This window comes from Dissoconium aciculare (assembly GCF_010015565.1).
Source record: "Dissoconium aciculare CBS 342.82 unplaced genomic scaffold K489scaffold_20, whole genome shotgun sequence".
Taxonomy (NCBI): Eukaryota; Fungi; Ascomycota; class Dothideomycetes; order Mycosphaerellales; family Dissoconiaceae; genus Dissoconium; species Dissoconium aciculare.
The window spans coordinates 87,263-108,717 of NW_022984970.1; the positions used below are offsets into that span (position 1 = coordinate 87,263).

A 21,455-nucleotide genomic window follows, 5' to 3' on the forward strand; every position below is an offset into this window, starting at 1 on the left:
GCCGACCTCGCACCTCTTCAGCTGTACCTTTCTGCACTCATATTTACGCCGGTGAACAGTATTATCCGGAAGGCTTTCCTACAGCAACGTACGGATGTGTTTTCTACGCTGCCTAATGTATTTCCACATTGGAGCGCCACACTCCAGACACTGACGGGGCACACGGCTTGGGTCACGTCGGTGGCGTTGTCGGCGGACGGCACGCGGCTGGCGTCGGCGTCGCACGACGAGACCGTCCGGCTCTGGGACGCGGCGACGGGCGCGCTGCTGCAGACGCTCGAGGGGCACACGGAATCGGTCACGTCGGTGGCGGTCTCGGCGGACGGCGCGCGGCTGGCGTCGGCGTCGCACGACCAGACCGTCCGGCTCTGGGACGCGGCGACGGGCGCGCCGCTGCAGACGCTCGAGGGGTACACAAGACATGTCAAGTTCTCCACGGAAGGCACGCTCCTTTTGACCGATCTCGGGCAGTTTGCAGTGTCCGAAGACGAATTCCACCACGATCGGGAGCATGTACTGCTGAAGCCTGTTCCTCATACCTTGCAATTACAAGAGGAATGGATCCAGCATAACGGTAACGACATCCTCTGGTTGCCGCACGACTTTCGCGGAACATGCTCGGCAGTGTACGGAAAAACGCTCGTTATCGGGCAAAGCTCAGGAGCTGTGTCACTCTTCCAAGCACGAGACGAGAGCCACATAGTATCGTAAGTAGAAACCTACTATATTTATTGCAACATGTATGAATTATTGTATCTAGTTACTATCCATTCTCATGCCTACTTCTTTCCAAGCCATAAACTTGTACTCTCTTCTTCCCTTCTGATTTCTCTCTAAAGAGGGTACAGGGTGATCACTCTTCTTATACCTGCTAGTTGGTTGAGATAGCTAAGAGAGCCTTCTAGAACGGAAAGTTAGCGCGATTTCGAATATAATGCGCAGCTAGTGTGGAAACCACAAGCCGTGGCCCTAGACGTGGAGAACCACATACGACGAGGCGCAAGATGTGGCGCGCTCGCTAGCACAAAAGCACTGCATGACTCAGCAATGGCGTCGTTGCATCGACTTCGCCATGGACACGAACGGGAGTGCTCGGGATCGAACAGCACCAATCGGCCAGTAAAGAGACAAATACAAGATGCACTTAAAGCATAGAGTAATGCAACGAGCAGGATATTTGAAAATTGGAGGGGATGTAGGAAATGCAATCTGCGATCGACGACGGAGGTCGGATTTTTGAAGGAGACTAAATTCAACACGACAACATTACAGCAGACGATATTGCATCGTGAGTCACACGTAAAGATGAAGGAAAATCTGCTGCTGAACATGACACCAGTCCTATGTCAATGCGATTGGGTTGTAAAATGTTGAAGACCAAAATGTCTGATGCTGGCTCGTTACATAGGGTGGCTCGCAACGCCGGGAGGGACGTTATATCTGCCATCTTCTCAAATTATACCAGGCCAGCTGGTCTTGTTTCTCTTGAGCTATCAATCTATCTGATGGTACATTGCTCTCTACGGTAGTCGTTTTTGACCACCTTGCTTGTCTTAGAGACTCTTCACTCGAAGACGAGAGCGACACTGAGATCCTCTGAGTTCTTGACCTGTTGCGGGATGACGACAATTTGTACGGGCCTTCGTTTTCCAAGTGCGATATGATGGTTCAGGAAGCCGAACAACTTGCTGCTAATATTTGGACTCCCCATATAGCGCTTGAATTGAATGGAATCCGATTTCCAGGTCATGACTTGATCGAAGGGCGTATCCGAGCTATCGTAATTGGCTCGAGTCACGTCCCAGAATTCCTGGTTCTGAACGTTGACAATAAACATGACCCGAAAGTCACTCGCCTTGGACTTGGCGACGTCCAGGAAGTTCTGCATTACTATTTCATTCAAAGGGATACCAGAATTGCTCTTGTCTTCGTATTTGAAGCTGTCCTGCATGATGAAATATCGTCCCGCGTTGTCGATCGTCATCCTCACTATAGATGCAGGGACGTCAGAAGATTTCTCGCCCGGTTTCGCTTTGTTAGTGACGGTGACCTCTGTCGCGCGCTCGGTGTTCTTAATGACCAAGTTTTTCAATTCGGACGACCTGAACAGTCGGATGGCATTCAGAGGACCTTTGGTCGGATCCTGGATCTCTTTCGTCTTGATTTCGTACTCGGGAACGCGACGAATATCAAGGAAGGTTGTTCTTGAGCCTGCTGGGACCTGAGATTTGCTGTTCACGATTTGTGTATCGCGAGTGTGGGATCTCAGTCCTGTCTCATACGCATTCCATTGAGTCTCGCCAGCAGCAAGCACTGCTGCCATAGATCTCTGCGTCCCTGGCTTATCCTTCGGCGTTCCCGAACCGGGTTCCGGTTTCGCGGGATTGTTCCCAGAAGCTGTCAGCTCGACTTCGGTTTCGGGTCTTTTGGGCGACGGATTACGGGATCCCGGGTCGACGATCTTGTATTTTGGACCAGGTTTGGAAGGCCTGCCCGGTGCGGGAGGTGGCGGAGGCGGTGGTGGTGGAGGGGGAGGTGGAGCACCGCCGGACCTAGCAAACAAAGGAAAGAACTTGTCCTGATCTTGACGGGCAAGAAGGTGTGCCAGCGATGGGATATCAGCCAATTCCTCCTCTCCGGGGTCACAGAAATGCTCCTGAATTGTGTTCGGGGTAGCATTCTCCAAGCATGCCTGGACCTGAAGGTTGGAAGCAATGCTTTCTTGAGTGCAAGGCGCTCCTGATGAAGCTTGTAAGAGCAGCGAAAATGCTGCCGCTAGAAGCAGACCATTGCCCCCAGGGAGAAGTCTCATTTTGGCGTCGAGATATTGTAATCTGAATAAGGAGCGAGAGATTATGGAATGAGGAATTGGCAGGATCACAACAGGACATTCGAGTCCTTATCACAAGCGTACCTCTATCATTGTTCCAAAGCCTCCCATGTATCGGCCTGATTCTGATTCAGCACGCATTTTTATCATGCTCGCCCTGCAGCGCATATTGTTTTAGTGGCAGGGCGAGCTGGCTTGATGAGTTTCATCGAGAACGGGCTATGCTGCTTCGCCGCTCGTTTGTCCTCCAGTGAGCATAGTCAACCGCTTGGTTTGAGAGTCGACAGTACCCTTGCTGCCACTCGTAGCACATATTTCCATATACTAATCGCTGCGTCGGATCAGAGGCATCTCCATTGACTGCAGTGACGGTGGACAGGGCCTGTACAGACGGACGGGAAACGTCTCGTGTACTGGCAATTGCCATGAACACAAAGTTTTCAACACGGTATGTCGTGTTGCGGCGAGACCACAATTGATGACCCGGGCGGGAGCCCGAACAGCCGAATTTCCCGCTTTGGTGCGACGCTTCTCATACAATACGTATTCAATCTGCGTCAGTAGGCGCCCATCTTCTCGAGTACACATCACAAACATCGGCCAGTCCATCGCGACATTTGATACGACGGAAAGAATACTTAACGACGAACGAGAATTGTTTCATGCTAAAATTGGAGCGCTACTGACTAGGGCTCCATGCTGTGCTGCGAATCCCACATCTCCATCTTGGTAGGCACCATAATGAGGGCCGTGACACAGATACTATAGGCAGCACGTCTCTGCTCAACGGAGAAGCCATGAACGCAGAATATGCGCACACATAGTTTGCGACTGCCACCTAATCCATTTGCTTTCTTCCCGTGGTCGATGCGTAGTTACTGCTCTGGCTTGCATGGCCGCCGGTGAGGGCGTGATATTGATGTTGCGTCCTGACCATTCTCAAAAAATGTTCGATGCTTCCAACATCTCCTCCCACAGAAAAGAACCGAAGAGCGCACGACAAGATGCTCATAACTCCTCACATCCAAGACTTACCTTCCGAAGTATTCGACCACATCATAGAGCACGTGATCATTACTCTGGGCATATATCGGGCGGTGCCCTTGCGCCGTGTGAGCAAGACATTTGATGCCGCGATACTGCACGCCATTTGCAAACGCAGAATCATTGATGTTCAGCACAAGGCTACCCCAACCCTTTTAGAAAGATTATCGCCCGAATTTCGAGCACGCATCTTCTTGCAACCATCTCGCTCTATTGAATGCGAGATCCACATCTACGTGTCGGTAGTAGCTACCACGAATGAAGCTTTGGACGTATACTTTCATCACGAAAGTGAGAAGGCAAGATTTCAACGGCATCAACTGGTGGCCCAGAACATCTGCTTCCCTCACTTTGGCCTTGTGACAGATGTCGATGATGCCACTTTCAAGATGTCTCTCAACTACATTCGGCAACAACAACAAAAGGCAAACGGCTACTCCACTCCATGGATGAGGCAGTCAATGCTCGAAGACCCTGTGACGCAAGCTCAGAATTTGTTGAGTGCTGCTGCACTTTGTGGAGATCTGATCGTCGTGAAAGACGTTTTCACTTCTGCGGATCCTGCTTTGCTGTCGAACAATCGTTCGTGGACGCCATTTTATCACCGACCCTTGATACTGGCTGCAGCAGCTGGCCATTTCGAAGTCGTCGAATATCTTCTTGAAAACGGTGCATGCCTTGAACGTGACGAAGAAGCAGAGCTCACCATCCTTCACGGACACACCCGAATTCGAATACGTACCAGAGAAGAAAAGTTTGGCCCGTGGCATCTGGCGGACCCTGCGCCAAAGTGGAGATCCAGCGAGTGGATAGATTGGGCCGACATTGCTGAACTTCCACGTCATCCGCTCTCGGCTGCTACACGTAACGGGCACACAAACATCGTGCACTTACTCCTCAAGAATGAGTATCGCCTGCCACTAGATGACACCATGTATCTCAAAGCAATGCTTGGTGGAGCAATGGCTGGAAGACTAGACCTGGTGGAATTGCTGCTCCATACAGTAGGCCGATCCTTGAACGATATTCGAGGTCTTGGCCAAATGCTATTGCACTATGCTGTGGTCGCGGGTCAGATAGACTCGGTGAATAGGCTTGAAAAGTGGGGACTTGATCGGAACGCCTGCTTGCATCGCGATACAGATCTCTGCTCAGGGAGCTTTTTGATCAACCCGGACAGCCGGTTTGGATCTTTTGCCTATCCTTTGATGATCGCTGCGTCGAAAGGTGATCTTGAGATGACAAAATTCTTGATGAGCAAAACGCCCGACCAGTCCTTTATGGAAACACCCAAGTATGAGCGGCCCGTCGAGCTAGCTGCAAAGCATGGGCACGAGGAGGTCATGCGGCTGTTACTGAATTATGGCGCAGACCCTGGCATGGCCTTTGTTGCTGCAAGCTCGTCCGGACAAATGCATTTGATGAGGTATCTATTGGAGACATATCCAGACTTGATTGATCCGGACATTCAAGCCAGTAAAACCGCACCTAATGGCCGAATAATTGGACAGCTCGCTCTGAAAAGGGCAACGAAAGCGTGCCATTTAGCTGCGATGACATATCTGGTGCAGGCCGGAGCGTCACCAGACCACGGTGCTACACCGGCTATGACACGACGCAACTTTCCGACTGGAACTCGGCCTATGCAGATCGCGAAAGATACGGGTAAGCAATTTGTTGTCGATCATCTGGTTTCTCTCGGGGCGCGGGAGAACGTCTTAGATCGCGAGAAGAAATTGCTCGACTACGAGTCGTATTGTCGATTCAATGCGGTAGTCCCGTTCCCAGATACCTGGGAGTGGATGAGTAAATAATAATAGATTCTGCCTATGTTACACACGCGATACTCTTGTATAGCAGGTGGGCCTTGCCGCCATGTCGTGCGTTCATCATGTGTCGAAGGCTGACGCCACTTTGACTTCTCAGCAAGGCCTCGAGCTAGAGACCAATGCCGCTCGCTACCTGCGAGCACGGCGCTCTCACAACAAGAGCAAGCTAGGAGGACAACACAGTCGCAAGCAGCAGCCGATATTTCAACAATGACCACTTCATGCTGACTCGCGAAACCAATTGTAGCCCGCCCTGACTTTTCAAGAAATGAGAGTTTAACGGCGGACAGGGGTTCATATTGAATATATAGGTAGAGATTTTCTGCTGCGAACGGGTCTTCAAAATGCTTTCATCGTGAAGCGAAGCCTGGAGGTAGACAAAGTCCAGCGCCTTCGATCACGTGCGGCTCGCGCGATATCTCTTGGATTCCGTAAAGGTGTATGTCGATCCTGTTGATCCCGAGAAGCGGTCGTGAGCCAAGCATTTCGGTCCCGGCTTCTACAACGTTGACAGCCGTGAAATCAAATATTCTGCGGTTGCAGTAATGTGCGACTTTGCTATGAAGGATTAGTAGAGTAGTCGCAAGACCGACAAAGATCTTCAATTAGCGCGAATGTGGACAACTCTATTGCGAGTTGATACGTGACGTTGTCCCTTCAACAGCCTTGGCCGAATCAGGCAACTTCAGCTGGTCGCCATGATCCTTGCCATCCATGGATCTGAGACATCACGTCCATCTGTATCTCGAAACGGAACCTTGCCACGGTGCTGTGGCACAATCTCGCCGTTTCTCATCTCGACTCCTGTATAAACGCACTGTGGGTTGCCAGGCATGCTGCGCACCCTGCTCGCTGAGGAGTCGTGCCACCGGTCGGAATGACGGAACAATCCACGCCTCAAAGAGACAGGCTGCACTACACGTGGCGCAGTAGGCAGCAGACCAGCTCGATCATATATTTCTTGTGTGACTGCACTTCGCCTTGCGCATCCAATATTTTATTGACCAGCAGAGTAACGATATCGCAAGCCATTTCTTCATCAATTGTGATGATATCGAGATGACCCTGCACGGCCCTTGTTACATGCAATCAATTCCCAGATAAATCTTCGACCACATTATCACGCTGTTGTTCCTCGAACTTGGTATATATCGAGCAGTGGCCTTGCGGCTGGTCAACCGAGCATTCGATGCCGCAATTGTCGACGCAATATGCGTTCGTCGAGTGATTGATGTACAGCATGAATCTACTCCACGGTTGTTAGAAAAGATGGGGCCGACTCTTCGGGCGAAAATCTTTCTTCAGCCATCACGTTCTTCGGACTCGGATATTAGCATCTATATGTCTGTCACGGCTTCCACTAATGAAGCATTAGACGCTTTGATAGGCGCCGAAGATGACCAGACGAAACAGCAGCGACACGAGCTCGTGGCAGAGAATGTCTGCTTCCCACACTGGACCTACATAACTGATCTTGAAGATGCCACATTCAACATGGCCATTGACTATATGCGATCTAGACGCCGGCATCGGAAGAATGGTGTTTTCGAGACTGAGTGGAAAGAGCAGCCGAAGCTCGAAGACCCGACATTGCGAGCACGTAACTTATTAAGTGCTGCGGCTCTTTGTGGCAATACACCCGTCGTGAACACTCTTCTAAAGTCTGAAGAATTCGCGGCAGTCGCACATACTGGCTCTGAATGGACACCTTTCTTCCACCACCCGCTGACACTAGCTGCTGCTGGTGGTCATCTCGGAGTTGTCAAAACTCTCTTGTCACATGGTTACCGGCTAGCACGCGACACAGAGACGACATTCAAGGTTGATCAGTCTATCTCCGACAATTTGAATGTTAGACGCGACGAATCGGGATTCCTATATTTCCCACCGCCAAGGCCGTGGAGAAATGGTGAACAGGCAGAGTGGAGTGACATCAGTGCTACTGCACGTCACCCACTTTCAGCTGCTGTGCTCAATGGGCATGCAGATGTCGTAAACCTTCTCCTCGACAATGAGCATCGCTTGCCACAAGATGATACAATGTATCTCAAAGCCATGATGGCAGGCGCGATGGCAGGACGATTGGATTTAGTCGAATTGCTCCTTCAAGTTGTGCAGCGATCTCTGGAGGACATCGCCTATCTTGGTTGGATACTGTTACATTATGCTGTACTCGGAGGCCACGTGGCAACAGTCGCGACTCTTGAAAAATGGGGGGTCAATACAAATGTAAACATGTTCAGAAACTCCTTGATGCAACATTCAAGTTACCTGCTTCGCGGTGGCAATCGGTTCATGAGTACCCTCCAGATAGCCGCATTTGAAGGGCACACGGACATGGTTCGGTTTCTCCTCGCCAGATACCCCTGGGTGAACAGCCGAGGAACTTTCTCTCGCTACCCCGTCGACTGGGCAGCGAGAAAAGGCAATCAAGATGTCCTCGAGTTGCTTCTGGATCACGATGGGACTCCCGCGGACCCCAGTGTAGCATTGATTGGTGCAAGTGCAACGGGCCAGGTACACGTGATGAAGTATTTACTGAACAGATTTCCTCAGCTCGTCGATCGAGATTATGGACAGGCCTATCTGACGGGGGACGGAAAATTAGCCGGGCAACGCGCCCTGAACAAGGCGACAAAGGCTTGCAATTTAGAGGCCATGACGATACTTGTGGAAGCTGGAGCATGTCCAAGCCACGGTGAAAAGCAGCCGAAGAGTCATCGCAATATCCCCACCGGCAAAAGGCCCCTGGAAAAGGCCAAATCCACCGGGAACCAATGGGTTCTGGACCATCTCATGTCTTTGGGCGCAAAGCCGAATGTCCTCGACGAAGACATCAAGCTTAGCGAAGATCCAATACAGAAGTGCTTTAACGGAATCATTCCGTCAGAACATACGTGGGAGTGGATGAAAAAGTACTAAGCAGCCATGGTCTATATGCCTGACCTATGTATTCCCAACGAGTCTGTCGACCTACGAAGACATTCACGGCGAAATGAGACCGAGACTTAAGCGGAAGTTCGATAGGCCGCACTTCCTCTGTCCGTGGCTCGCTTAGTAGCTTCATCCAGATCCTCCTTCGGCAGACCCAATGCGGCATTCGCAAGACCACGACGCTTCTCAAAATTGCCATTGCCATCGGGGAAGAAGATACGAGAATACATCATCTTCACGAAGCCTACGCGGTCTCCTTTGCCTAGCTCGACTTGGCCTTGGGAATAGCGCTCAGTGACCGACTGCTTGATAATGGTCCAGTCTGATTCGCTGGTGCCAGTAACACGCTGCAAAGAGGCCAGCATCTCCTTTTGCGTAATCGTGAAGGAGTTGATGTAGACCTGCTTGTTGCGATACGCCTCAAGCTTATCCGAAGGGAGGCTCAGAAGGGCGGCGACGGCACGACCGATCTGAGGCCAGGTGGAGACGGAGATGGGTGTCTCGCCCTCGTCAAATAGTGTGGCAGTGCGATTGTCGATGTCGAAGCCAAAGGCGCTGGGAATCGGTACACTCCATTCGTCTTACAAGTCCTCACGTCAGCAGTCGTCCGACAAGAGAACATAGTGCGCACGTACACCAAAAGCCGGTGGTCACGGAAATGTAAGCCAGCTTGCCCTCGGCGGCAATCTCCTCTCGAATCTTTGGTCGATCGGTAAATGCGCGAACGTCCCTGACGACGCCCTCGTCCTCGGTATCCGGAGACCATTCGCTGAATGACTGTAAGCATATCGGATATCTGATTTCTGCGAGGGTGAACCTCACTTCGGGAGAACCCAAGGTACCTTCGCTTCGGCGGCAGCACGCAACAGACGACGTTGCTGATCGTGAGGTGCCGTGACCCCAAGGGTAATGATCAATGCATCTTGACCTTTGAGAGCGGCGACGAGAGATTCGTGGTCATCGTAGTCGACTTTGGCAACTTGAACGCCGGACGGGATAGGGCTCTTGCTCTCATGACGGGTGATTGCGGTCACGGTGTGCTTGCCTCCAGCCACGAGGGCCTCGGCCATGAACTTGCCGGAGTTGCCGCCAGCCTATCGATCGAAGAGTGAGCGGATTGGATTCAGAGGAAATGAATATCACACTTACGCCAACAATGGCGACGTTCTTGAGGAATTTTGGAGAAGACATTGCGAGTTTGCTGAAGTAAAATGTGGAAGTTCCAAAGCTTATTCAATTGTGAGGTCGTCAGCGGTGCAGGAAATGCCGTTCTGATGAATTAGACTCGAGGAAAGTTGAAAGTGACCACCGCAAACCCATCCTGTTTATATATCCTCGGACAACGACAAGCACTCTCGTTCTTTTCCGGAAGTCGATGATGCTGTGATGCCCATACACGGAGTAGCCACGATGTTGGTGGCGGCGTGCCACCAATCTTTTGTGGTGAAACGCAGCGTGAGGGACAGCATTATCCCCGAGACTGCCACTATCCCCGGCTACCACCGCTATCGCCGCCGATTTCAGAATTAGACGCGCCACGTGGGCATTTCCTGAGTATCAGAGGAGAGGCATTCCAGCGCCTCGAAGCGATTTAAGTTCGATGGGATCAATCTGGTTTGAAGGAGCTTTGCAAATATCTTGATCGAGTAGAGTGATGTAGCCAATTCAGTAGTCCGACGATGCTAAATAGAGCTTATGATACTCCTCGAGACGCCAAAACCGAAGGAGTAATAATTGACCCGCGTCGCGTCGAACCTTGCCGATCGCTCCGTCAGATAGCGTCGATCGTCCTTTTCTCGAAGTTCTCTCACGCGCAGCAAGTCGCGAGAACATCGTGTTCCGCAAGTGGCGATGTGCAGTATTAATATGGGCATAGGGTGGTGAATGCGGTGTTCCCCACGCACAGGGCCGAAGAGTCGCAGCGGAGCCATATACACAAGTATCCCGAGCGTCAGCGAGTTGACAGAAACATACTTCACCAGACACCTGCACGAAGCGCGCAAAGAATTGCAAAGGAAATAGGCGGGAGAGGAAATTCATGCAAGATCGTCAAGGCTGCCGAATTCATGATTCTTTGCGCGCCGATCCTGGTCTGCGCAGCTTCTGCTGTGCTGCAAATTGAGATGCGGCACGGTCGAACGTCTCGAACTTTGGCTGGCTAAAGTAAGCCCAATAATCTGCTCCTATCAACGGACCTACATCTTCATGTATGCAGTGGAGTGCCTTCTGTGTATTTTCGGACAATGGAGATGGTCGCGACGCGCAGCAACGTCAATTTGACAAGAAGACCAATCGAGGACTTATTAGATTGAATATTAGGGAATTCAGACGAAATGATCAGTTTGGAGAACTTCAAGACATTGCCAAATGAGATCATCGATTTGGTCTTCGAGCATCTGATCATCACCATTGGATTCTATCGGGCTGTCCGCTTGCGCCGCGTCAACCGCTTCTTCGACGCGTCCATCATACGGGCTTTGTACGTCCGCTCAGTGCTAGATATTCATGACCCGGACACGCCGTATCTTGCCGAGAAGATCCCACAGAAGTTCATGGGCATTGTCTACACACAACCTGTCCGGCCTCGAGAACATGCGGTCATTCTGGCTTATAAAAATATTGTCCGCTCTATATGTAACACTTTGGATACTTTTTACGAAGTGAAAGATGCACACGCGCAAGATGAGCGACGTCGGACCGTTGCAGGGGGGCTCATTTACTTTGCGAAAGCTGATCAGCTAGACCTTGCAGACGAAGTCCTGCAAGCAAGAAATTTGCTCTGCGCTGCTGTGCTGGTTGGAGACGTTGAGGTTATCAAAACCATACTCAAGACGCAGCCGCACGGGTATGATCGAGAAGGCGCCCTGGACTGGACCGCGGTGTTTCTCCCGCCAATAACCCAGGCTGCCACCGCTGGTCACCTCGAAGTTGTCAAGCTTCTACTCGACTGGGTAGGGGATACTCCGGACGATCATGAAAAGCGCTGGATGGTCGACAGAAGCGATCAGGCAAAGACGAGAACATGGAAATACGGAGGAGACTATTGGTGGCGCGATCTCCACGACGAGTGCAGCGGCATCAATGCCTTCTCGAACGCAGTGCGACGTGGGCATACTTCCATTGTGCAATTGTTTCTAGAGGAACAGCATCGATTGCGACCGGATGACTTCGGATATCTTCAGGCGCTATTTGCTGGAGCGACAGCTGGTCGGCCAGATTTGATACATCTGTTGCTACAATTTATGGGAATCTCCCTGTCTGATTATAGAGATGTAGCGATGCGCCTGGTGTGGTTCGCCACGCGCGCGCGGCAGACGGAGACTCTCGCCTGGCTTGCGGATTGGGGAGTTGATGTACTCGGCGATTTTGGAATGCAACCTGCGGAAGTCAGACGGGCGTTGTTCATCGCTACAGCCAACGGTGATGTGCCCACGATCCGTTTCCTTCTAGACCGAGGAGAAAATGTTAAGGGTCATGATAACCACCCGGCAGCAGCGGTTCTGCATCAAGCGGCGATACGAGGTCATGAAAAAGCGGTCAAATTGCTTCTTCATCACGGTGCAAATCCGAAAGAGGCCCTCATCGTTGCTGCGCACGGCGGACAAGTTCGCTTGGTCAAATACCTTCTGAACAAGTACCCGAGTCTAGTATGGCTCTCACTTCAGCCTGACCTCGAGCCGGGAGGATTCTCCGTCGCGAGAAATGCATTGGAAATGGCCATCGGAGGCTGTCATCTCTCCACGATCACCGCTCTAGTGCAAGCAGGTGTAGGTTTGAATTTCGGCAGGGGTGGCAGTCAATACTTTCATGCGAAATTTAATGCAGCCTGGGATGCCCTGGACGGAGTCAAACCCGGTGAGAAGGGAGCACTGCCGATGAACCTGGCGAAGCGTACTGGTCGGCAATGGGTCGTGGATCATCTCATCTTTCTCGGAGCGGAGGATACTGCTGAGACTTTCCTTCCCCGTCCCAGGTTGATGCGACCGCAGGATCCCATGTGCCGAGATCAGATTGTGATGACTGAACGGACCTGGGAATGGGCAAGCAAGTACTGATCAGACATCTGCTGTCAACGCGATGTTCCAGCGTGATAACATTGTATCAGAATCATGCAGTGTGCAAATCTGTGTAGCCGCTGGCGCGCTTTGAGGGCTTTGCATAAATTAAACAGCCGACGGCTTCGAGAACGTTCCGAGGGGTCTTGCGTCAGACCAACAAATGTCACGATTGATGAGTCGGATAGCGCACCATGAGGGCTTGGGTTGTGACAAAAGCCTCGCCATCTTCATCAGACAATTTATCGTTACTGAGCACCCTTTGGTATTCCCTTTTCCCTCTATTTTGTCTTCAACAGCGTGAGCACGTCGAGTCTGCCTCGGCACCACAGTCAGCTCCAGCCACACAAGTGCCACACCGGCCGGAGACCCTTCCACACACACCGCAGCACCGCCACATTCCTCAGGCTTTGCGACGCCCGATTTGCGACGTCATCGCCGTTTCCGTTTCTTCCTGTCCGAGAGCATCCAGACTCCTCTTGCATGACAAAAACCGATCATCCCTAAGTTCTTGGATAGCATCACAGATCATCTTCGCGATTCAGTCCATGCTCTGTCCTAGACCCACGGAGAACGCCATCACCATCCATCACCCGTGAGCCGTGTCCACCACCAAAAGCTGTGCGCCCAACTCCCGCCTCGGTCTCGTGACGCATCGGCTCCCAAGCACTGGTGACATTCTACACTGCTCTGGACGGACACACCCAACGAATTTATCTACAGTGCACTATCCGAACATCGCCATCTGGTGAGGCATCACGATAGTGGGAGCACTAGCTCCACATCTCTTCCCTAACCCCCCGCCGTCACATTCACAGTGACCACGCACCAACATCATAGCCAGCCATGAGTGGCTCACGCGCGCATCCGCCGGCTAGAGAGCTCGTCTACTGTCACCAGTGTGAAGACGAATGGTATCGCGACGAACACGGCATAGTCTGCCCGCAGTGCCAATCCGATTTCACAGAGATCTTAGAGGGACACAACGACCCACAATCATTTGCGGGAGATCGGACAGAGGAAGAGCATGATCACTTTGCACCAGATCCTGACGAAGATGATATCGATCACTACCAGTGGCGTGGTCAGGGCCCGCAACAGCATGGTTTCGTTCGAGAAAATAGTCCCGGCACACCAGGCCAGACGGGAACAGGCGGATCGGACTTGCCAGGCTTTGGTGGAGTCTTCCGAATACTAGGCCAAGCGGTACGAGCGGTCACGGAAGCAAATACACAAAACAGATCCGCTGCTACGCCCGATCAGTCCACCGAACGACAGGGATCTCCTTTCCGAAACGAACCATACATGCACCCTGACGTTGCAGCTTCACCGAATGGCTGGACTACGCAGCAGCATCGCCATGTCGGACCCAATTTCAGTTTCACAATCACTTCGTCAACGAGGTCAAATCTGGCTCCACGTAATGCCAACGCACCTCAAGCATTTGAGCCACAACCTGACCCGATCGCGGAGCTTCTCGGGCAGATCATTGGGAACATCGGCAGTGGACAGCCAGGCGTGATGCACGTACGCGGTGGCGGAGGTGGACCAGACATAATTTTTGCTCGACAAGGAGGGCGCGGTCCTCTTAACTTGATGGAACTGTTTGGTGGCGGTGGCGGAGGACGGTTTGGCGACGCCGTCTTTAGCCAAGAAGGTCTCGATCGGGTCATCACACAACTCATGGAGCAGCACCAGAGCGGAAATGCGCCGGGTCCAGCATCGCAAGAAGCGATCAACTCATTAGAACGGAGGCCGATCGACAAGGACGACTTGGATGAGATGAGCAAAAAGGCAGAGTGCAGCATCTGCATGGACGAGACGCCTCTAGGGACGATCGTGACGGCTCTGCCTTGCAAGCACTGGTTCCATCACGACTGCATCGAAGCCTGGCTCACCGAACACGACACATGCCCACACTGCCGACAAGGCATCACGCCACGGGATGGCGACAACTCCAACCAAGCGCGTCGACCCGACCAGCCACCACTGCACGATACCCAGTCACCTCGACATCAGAACACTTCCATCCCCGGCGCTTTCCCTTTCCCCTCTGCCCGGGCAGAGTCGAGTGAGCCCAGATCTACCTGGGGACCGTCAGATCCGCCACAATCACCATCGCCGGTTCCGAATTCTGAGACGAGGCCTGCGACTGGCAGAACGACGAGCGCGAGCGATCTCTTCTCGCGGATGAGGAACGCCTTTGGAGGAGGCTATGGCGGTGCTGGAGGCGGCAGTGGCAGTGGGAGCGGCACGCACGAGGGTCAATGATTAGCATTTGTCGAGATTAGGCGCTCGTCATCGGGCTTTTGGGAGTGAGCATGACGGTCGGATTTGTATGAGCGCAGGATACCTACAGGAGTTGTTCTCGCAGCATTTTTGGGGGCGCTTGCGGAGTTTTGGAGGCCCTGAAGGATCGGGAATTTGGGTCGTGTCCCTTTTTATTCCGAGTTTCCGAATTTGGGTATCGCAGTGCATCTTTCTCTCTATCTCTCTCTCGTTCTCCCCCACTCTTCCGCTCTGTCATCCGGAGATCATTTTCCGTGAAGCATGGAAGATCCACGAGAAAGGTTTCACGGTCCATATTACCCGCCGCGCGCGGTGTCTCCGCATGCACTTCTGGCATATTTTTCCCCTTTTGGGAGAAACCCTATTAGACGAGCGTCGAAGAACTGTATGCTCGAGTATGGATTGCGGATTATTATATACTGATGATCAACGCGCAAGCGAGTGGTACTGTTTCATTTATTTTTTGTCCTCTGTTTGGGAAATGCGTTCCGCTATGATTTCCTACATGATGAGTGAGGAGCGGCGGCAGCAGCGGCGGCAATATTCAAGCAGGTGAATATACGATACCTCCCAGACCGTTGCGCCGGTGGAATTGAGGGAAAGGGAAAGGGTCGTGATGGCATGTATTGTCGGCGAATTTGATGGTACTAGGTAAGCCCTGATGCCGATCGCAGGGCGTTTTTTGCCTCATTTTGCCTAGTCAGGTACATACAGCTTTTGTCTGCAGGCTATACAATAATACACAGCTGGCCCCAGGCATTGGTCTTGCCGCGATCAACTCAACACACACATGAACACCATCTCTCTCTCTCTCTCAAAAGATGCGGAAGATCCACATGTCGGGCAGACAGAAGGAACAATGTGCATGGATATTCTGGATGCTCTCCATTATTGGGATCGATCATGCATACTGCAAAGTCTCTCTCTCTCTCTCTCCACCAAGAAATATGCACGGTTGATAATAATAATGATGATGATGATGATTTTGATGCGAATGCGGGCGGGGTTCCGGTCAAATTGCCGTGTTGCAGCCAGAAACGTCATCGTCGAAATGCCCCAATGATGACGTGGTGGCCCGCTTACACGCCCGGGATCGTGCCTTGCTTGCTCGCCTCCACGGCTGGAAGCTATGAACGCCTCCCGAGAGCTGCATTTTTCCCATGTGAAACCGATGACTTACAAGGGAAATCGCAGTCCTTTGGTTGTATATCAATTGCTTTCCCGTTTACATATCCTCCTCCTTCTCTAAATAAATCTTCTTCCTCTATACTCCTCCGCAATCACACGTTTTCTCTCATCAGCCCGCCATAATCACACATTCTCTCGCCGGTTCGCCGTCATCATCACAACACATCTCCCATCATGAACGCTTCAAGAACAGTCCTCCGCGCGCAGCGATGTGCTCGCTTCTCACAAGCTCCCATGGGTGCTCGCCGGTATGCCTCTGAGGCTACCAAGGCCGGCGGCATGGGCGCCGTCGGTGGTGGTCTGGTCGGTGGTGGAGCCGTCCTCGCTGTTCTCTACGGTTACTACCACTTCTCCGGCGTCAAGACTGCCGTCCAGACCGCACAGAGCGCCAAAGGCTACGTGGACGATGCCCTGAACAAGTTCAAGCTCCAGCTGCCCGACGCGCCCTCCAACGCAAACGACGCCCTCTCCATCCTCAAGGACACCGCCACCAAGTACGCCGCCTTCATCCCCGGCGGCCGCGGCTACGTCGACAGCGCGTTCAAGGACGTCGAGGCCATCCGCAAGAACCACGGCTCGGAGGTCGACAAGATCGTCCAGGACGCCTACAACGACGTCCGCAAGATCTCTTCCGAGGGCGTCAGCCTCGACTCCGCCGGCAAGGTCTTCGACGTCCTCGCCAACCACCTCACCCGCCTCTACGACGTCGCCGGCGACGCCGCCGAGGACATCCTCGAGAACCACCCCGAGCTCAAGGAGAAGTACGGCAGCTCCAAGGAGCAGATCCAGAAGTTCAGCGAGCAATACCGCGGCGAGGCCACCAAGCAATTGAAGGAGGTCCGGGGGCAGGTCCAGGACATCTTCAAGACCGGCCTCGACTGGCAAGCCGTGGGCAAGATCCAACAGTTGGTCGAGGACCTGATCGAGAAGGGCAAGAAGGCCGGCAACGAGGTCTCCAAGCAGGCCAACGAGAAGGGCGGCGAGGCGCTCAAGCAGGCCAAGCAACAAGGCAGCGAGGCACTCAACTCGGCCAAGCAGCAGGGCGAGTCCCTGCTGAGCTCCAGCCCCCAGATCAAGAAGTTCTTGGAGGAGAACTCCGACGCGTTGAAGAACGTGAGCATCTCCGAGGTCTTGGAGAAGGTCCAAGAAGCCGCCTCGTCTGGCGACATCAAGCCTCTTGAGGAGTACGTCAAGAAGTAAGTTCATCATATGGAATATCAATCTCATATGAGCATTACTGACTATGGTTTTGAAGGGTTGCTGGAAAGAAATGAAGAGAGAACACCGCATGACGCATTTTCCATCATCCATCATCCACCTCCCAATCATGAATGTAACATTAATGCCGCCGGTGTCGACGTCAGCGGACGAAGCTGGGGATAGACCGACATGGTCTCCAGGTTTAAGAACAAGAAGACCATCCCGCGCCCACAGAGCGCACTCCACGCGCCGGGTCGAGCACCGAGCATCGAAAAGTCCTTCTGCATTTTCAGCGCGTGTACATATTTCGATGAGACTATAATGACCAAACAATTAAAGAAATCATCACCGAGGGGAAAAGCTCATCGAAAGGCCCGTAAGCCAATCCAATCGGTTTATCGGTTGACACGATCAATCATCAAAAAGCGAACTCTCATTCCATTCCATTCCATTCTATCCGGCTCACTATAGAACCATCCATACTTGTTCCCCAATCTCCGCTGTTCCAGCCCTCCCCAAATCCTCTCTCAATTCTCCTCCCCATCCACCATCTCTCTAAGTGCTGTACGCCGCCACCAGGTTGCCCCAACTGCCGCCGTAGTGATCCGCGTCTCCAAAACTGGAGCCGTCGGGCAACCTCATGACCAGCTGGGTGTTGTGGGCGGTCAAGCCGTAGAACTTGGAGGCGTCCGGCACGCTGCTCATCACGTTCATGAAGTCTTGGGTGCCGCCGAAGATGTCGAAGTTCCAGCTGCCCGCGGCGTAGCTGTAGATGGCGCTGCTCTTGTTCTTGCTGAAGTACTGCGCCACGCTCTTGTAGCACGTCGGCCCGCGGTTGCCGCACCACGAGAAGTCCGGGTCGCTCGCCGTCAGGGCGTTGGCGTACGGCGCGGCCGGCCGCGGCCGGATCTGGTTGCCGTTCGAGTCCTGGCCCTGCTGGTAGTTGGTCTCGGACTGCAGCAGGCTGATGAAGACGTTGGCCGCGCGGTTGTAGCTGACCTGGTACAGCCAGAAGTGCTCGGCGCCCAGGCCCGCGAGCCAGGTGCCCTTGGTCGCCTCGACCAGGACGCCGCCCTTGGCCGCGATGTGGATGTCGTTGCCGCTGCCGTCGGACGGGTGGTCGGCGACCCACACCCACATGTTGTCGATGTACGCCGAGGAGGAGCTGCTAAGGTGCAGGCCCAGGTAGGCGGCTTGGCAGGAGGCGGCGTTGCCGCAGTTGATCTCCGTGTCCGGCAGGCCGCCGACGGTGATCAGCGAGTTGGAGATGGAGACGTCGCCGGGCTTGGAGCCCGCGAGGTTGACCTGCAGGATGATGGCGCCGGGGAGTTGCTGGCCGACGGTGAAGCGGATGTCTTGGATGTGGGCAGTGCCGGAGCTTCCCGGGGTTCCGATCTGCACGACGGGTTTGGGGTTGGATGCGTCGGTGAAGGCGCTGCCGTAGCCGCTGATGGTGGACCAGCCGTTGCCGACTAGCTCGGTCCCGGCGGGGATGGTGATGGTTTGGAGGGTGCGGTAGACGCCGTAGGGGAGGAAGGCGATTTTGCCTTGCTGGGCGGCGTAGTTGAGGGCGGATTGGAGGTTGGGCCCGTCGTTGGTGTTGCCGTCACCCTTGATCTTGACGCCGCCGTTTTGGTTGTAGTTCTTCAGGTTGATGACGTCCGACACGCGGGCTTCCTGGTATTGGTTGGCGGTGACGACGGGGTAGAAGCCATTGCCGGTGGTCAACGCTGAAGGGCGGTTCATGTTGACGGGCTGGTTGTTGGTCTGGTAGATTGGGTTCGCGCCGACCGTGTTGCCGTACACGTAGGTGTTGGTTTGGGTGCGGCCCGACACCTTGGTGGTACCGGCGACGACCACGACGGGGTTCTTCGAGGAGTCGGCGACAATGTTCTCGAGCATGAAGTTCGGGTACTTGTTCTTGCTGTTGAAGAAGGTTCCGGAGTTGGTGGTGGTACCGTCAACCACAGACACCCAGGCTCCGACACCGTCCTGAAGGACGATCGGGAAGCCGACGGTGTTGAAAGTCGGATGGAAGATGTTAATGGTATTTCCGCCCGTGATGGAGATACCAGTGGTGCATTTGTTGAATGCGAGGTTCTTGAGGGTGGCTTGCTGGGATCCATCATACTCAAGACCGATGTTACCGTAATTGAAAGTTACATCGCCGATCTGGATAGTCGAGCCTTGGCCGACAGTCATACCGGTGTGAGCACCCGATGGGAGGTTGATCACAACGTTGACCAGGCCAGAGTTCTGAGCGACCCTCCACGACAGAGCAGTAAATTGTCTCTGGCCAGAGTTGGCAGTAGTGTCGAGAATGACGTTCTTGATCATGGTGGAGAACTTGAGCTCGCCGCCACCATCGTTGTCGTTTTGGTCCTTGCCACCAGCGATGAGCTGACTGCCATCGAAGTTGGAAGAGGCACGGATCGTCGGTGGGTTGACAGCATCACCGATCAGGATCGTGTCCGTGTACAGGTACAAGGTGGAAGACAAGGTGTAGGTGCCGGGTGCAATGTAGATGACACGGGGCTGGGCAGCGAGATCGCCATTGGGTCGGTTGTTCGAAGCAATGGCGTTGGTCAGACCGTTCGCATCGCTGACGGATACGTAGACCGGATAGTTGTAGTTGTTGCCCAAGTTGGGATCATAGTTGGCCCAGTCCGAGTTCGAATAGTCGATGTTTGGGAACCACCACGAGGATGAAGAAGCTGCCGCAGCACGAGAATCGAGAGCAGAACTCGTAATGATGGTGTTGTTGACACCAGCGTCGCTTTCAATTGTCGAGGTCAAAGGCAAGGCTGTTGCAAGCCCGACCAGAAGCGCCAGCCTTCCAAGGATGGACATGATGAAAGTGGAAACTTCGTGATATCAAAAGCTTGCAGTGGGAGGAAGATGATCGAGAAGAGGTGCTCGTTCATTTCAATCCTTGGGAACAGATCTCGATATATATGGATGCGCGGATCATATGGTATCCTGATATCCTTCAATCGATATCGTCTTGCAGCTCTCGAGCTGACCAGATCTCGTACCATGACTCGAAGAACACGAGGTGATATTCGATATGAGGCATTTAAATCATCCTGTTTGAAGCAACATCCCGCGAAGGTGGTCTCATGATTGGTCACATTCTAGGGCTTGACCTCGTCTCGACGACTGAGAGGTGGAGTCTACAAGACACCATGATGAACCAGGCACTGCTCGTCGGTGCTGACCGCAAGACCGGTCAAGCTGTGATATAACGCTGGCCGAGTTCGGATATTGACAAATACTGATCGGTGAACAGCGCCGACCGGTGAAGATAGAGCTCGCCAGAATTAGGTAAAGATATCACGTCGCTGATCGGAAGGTAAACTTTATCCGTTCTTGACCGGGCTGAAGTTGTATCTTGAGAAGTCCCTTGCGTGATGCGGACGATGCAGAAGTGCTCTTCTAGTGCTTACTTTTCAATGGTCCGGAAAGAAAGTGTACGTCTTGGCTAGTCCAGGCACCCTACAGGTGATAGAGTGCATGTGTCTCTCCCCTGGTCGCCCGGCACGTATTGAGGGGTTCGAGGTTACGGCTGTGATAGCTGTCGGCTCCATAATCCAATCCCAAACTACAAACCTGCGCGCGATACAAATGTTTTGCTTGAGCTGAGTTCGTAGCGCAGAGCCGGTTCAAATGAAAGCTAGGCTAGTATGATCAGCTTGAGCAGCGCTTCCCTGCATAGTACACACGTGCGTCACGCTTGGATTCTATCCGATCAGCTACAGTCGATAAGCCTTCATCCTCAAAGCTTGGCGGGCTGGTTCAGAGAGGAAGGACCGTCGGTCTGCGAGCATAACGCTCAAGGCTGTTCCTTCAGCTCGCAGGATGAATGCGCTCGTCGACGCGGGAGGAGCTGTAGTAGAGGCTGCAAGATCTGCAGGAGCTGCAGGGACTGCACCATGACAGCAAGGAAATGTCGGCCTGGTGGGGAATGTGGTCCAAGTTCAGCCGCACGTCGTTGACATTAGCTATGTATTCCTGTAGATCAGATGTGGGCAGATGCTCGATTGGGAAAATTAGGCGCACGTGGGTAAATCCTGCTGAGAGACCTCG

At 53.1% G+C, this 21,455-nt stretch overlaps 11 protein-coding genes across 11 annotated transcripts; 7 read left to right on the top strand and 4 right to left on the bottom strand.

Moving 5' to 3' along the window:
* K489DRAFT_385033 (WD40 repeat-like protein) lies at positions 1–711 on the top strand (the record flags this gene model as incomplete). Its single annotated transcript, XM_033605998.1, has 1 exon — positions 1–711. A coding segment is annotated over one exon (711 nt), but the record flags the coding sequence as incomplete, so codon positions are not given.
* Positions 712–812: 101 nt separating this feature from the next.
* Positions 813–1,495, bottom strand: K489DRAFT_127949 (uncharacterized protein). The gene has a single exon (XM_033599021.1). It carries the CDS (start codon positions 1,329–1,331, stop codon positions 915–917), a length of 417 nt encoding a protein of 138 aa, XP_033455285.1. The 5' UTR covers positions 1,332–1,495; the 3' UTR covers positions 813–914.
* Positions 1,200–3,240, bottom strand: K489DRAFT_385034 (uncharacterized protein). The gene is made up of 2 exons (XM_033605999.1): positions 1,340–3,240; positions 1,200–1,288 (listed from the first exon to the last, which is right to left on the bottom strand). The coding sequence occupies exon 1, from the start codon at positions 2,810–2,812 to the stop codon at positions 1,565–1,567; it is 1,248 nt and encodes a 415-aa protein (XP_033455286.1). The 5' UTR covers positions 2,813–3,240; the 3' UTR covers positions 1,200–1,288; positions 1,340–1,564.
* Positions 3,241–3,834: 594 nt separating this feature from the next.
* Positions 3,835–5,688, top strand: K489DRAFT_374435 (ankyrin; the record flags this gene model as incomplete). The annotated part of the gene is made up of 1 exon (XM_033603524.1): positions 3,835–5,688. One exon carries the CDS (start codon positions 3,835–3,837, stop codon positions 5,686–5,688), a length of 1,854 nt encoding a protein of 617 aa, XP_033455287.1.
* Positions 5,689–6,972: 1,284 nt separating this feature from the next.
* Positions 6,973–8,405, top strand: K489DRAFT_374436 (ankyrin; the record flags this gene model as incomplete). Its single annotated transcript, XM_033603525.1, has 2 exons — positions 6,973–8,220; positions 8,250–8,405. The coding sequence occupies 2 exons, from the start codon at positions 6,973–6,975 to the stop codon at positions 8,403–8,405; spliced, it is 1,404 nt and encodes a 467-aa protein (XP_033455288.1).
* A 306-nt stretch (positions 8,406–8,711) lies between these two features.
* K489DRAFT_413884 (NAD(P)-binding protein) lies at positions 8,712–9,828 on the bottom strand (the record flags this gene model as incomplete). Its single annotated transcript, XM_033608096.1, has 4 exons — positions 8,712–9,217; positions 9,273–9,406; positions 9,460–9,731; positions 9,787–9,828. The coding sequence occupies 4 exons, from the start codon at positions 9,826–9,828 to the stop codon at positions 8,712–8,714; spliced, it is 954 nt and encodes a 317-aa protein (XP_033455289.1).
* A 1,142-nt stretch (positions 9,829–10,970) lies between these two features.
* Positions 10,971–12,692, top strand: K489DRAFT_374438 (ankyrin; the record flags this gene model as incomplete). Its single annotated transcript, XM_033603526.1, has 1 exon — positions 10,971–12,692. One exon carries the CDS (start codon positions 10,971–10,973, stop codon positions 12,690–12,692), a length of 1,722 nt encoding a protein of 573 aa, XP_033455290.1.
* On the top strand, positions 12,627–13,414 carry K489DRAFT_128034 (uncharacterized protein). The gene has a single exon (XM_033599022.1). The coding sequence runs from the start codon at positions 12,887–12,889 to the stop codon at positions 13,289–13,291; it is 405 nt and encodes a 134-aa protein (XP_033455291.1). The 5' UTR covers positions 12,627–12,886; the 3' UTR covers positions 13,292–13,414.
* Positions 13,415–13,538: 124 nt separating this feature from the next.
* K489DRAFT_374439 (uncharacterized protein) lies at positions 13,539–14,963 on the top strand (the record flags this gene model as incomplete). Its single annotated transcript, XM_033603527.1, has 1 exon — positions 13,539–14,963. One exon carries the CDS (start codon positions 13,539–13,541, stop codon positions 14,961–14,963), a length of 1,425 nt encoding a protein of 474 aa, XP_033455292.1.
* Positions 14,964–16,146: 1,183 nt separating this feature from the next.
* K489DRAFT_385039 (uncharacterized protein) lies at positions 16,147–17,854 on the top strand. The gene is made up of 2 exons (XM_033606000.1): positions 16,147–17,365; positions 17,425–17,854. Exons 1-2 carry the CDS (start codon positions 16,344–16,346, stop codon positions 17,441–17,443), a joined length of 1,041 nt encoding a protein of 346 aa, XP_033455293.1. The 5' UTR covers positions 16,147–16,343; the 3' UTR covers positions 17,444–17,854.
* Positions 17,855–17,924: 70 nt separating this feature from the next.
* On the bottom strand, positions 17,925–20,219 carry K489DRAFT_391286 (glycoside hydrolase family 55 protein; the record flags this gene model as incomplete). The annotated part of the gene is made up of 1 exon (XM_033606679.1): positions 17,925–20,219. The coding sequence occupies one exon, from the start codon at positions 20,217–20,219 to the stop codon at positions 17,925–17,927; it is 2,295 nt and encodes a 764-aa protein (XP_033455294.1).
* Positions 20,220–21,455: the final 1,236 nt, after the last annotated feature.

Coding starts and splice junctions, on each gene's coding strand:
- K489DRAFT_127949 (XM_033599021.1), bottom strand. CDS start 1,331: ATGTTCAGCAGCAGATTTTCCTTCATCTTTACGTGTGACTCACGATGC.
- K489DRAFT_385034 (XM_033605999.1), bottom strand. CDS start 2,812: ATGAGACTTCTCCCTGGGGGCAATGGTCTGCTTCTAGCGGCAGCATTT.
- K489DRAFT_128034 (XM_033599022.1), top strand. CDS start 12,887: ATGAGGGCTTGGGTTGTGACAAAAGCCTCGCCATCTTCATCAGACAAT.
- K489DRAFT_385039 (XM_033606000.1), top strand. CDS start 16,344: ATGAACGCTTCAAGAACAGTCCTCCGCGCGCAGCGATGTGCTCGCTTC.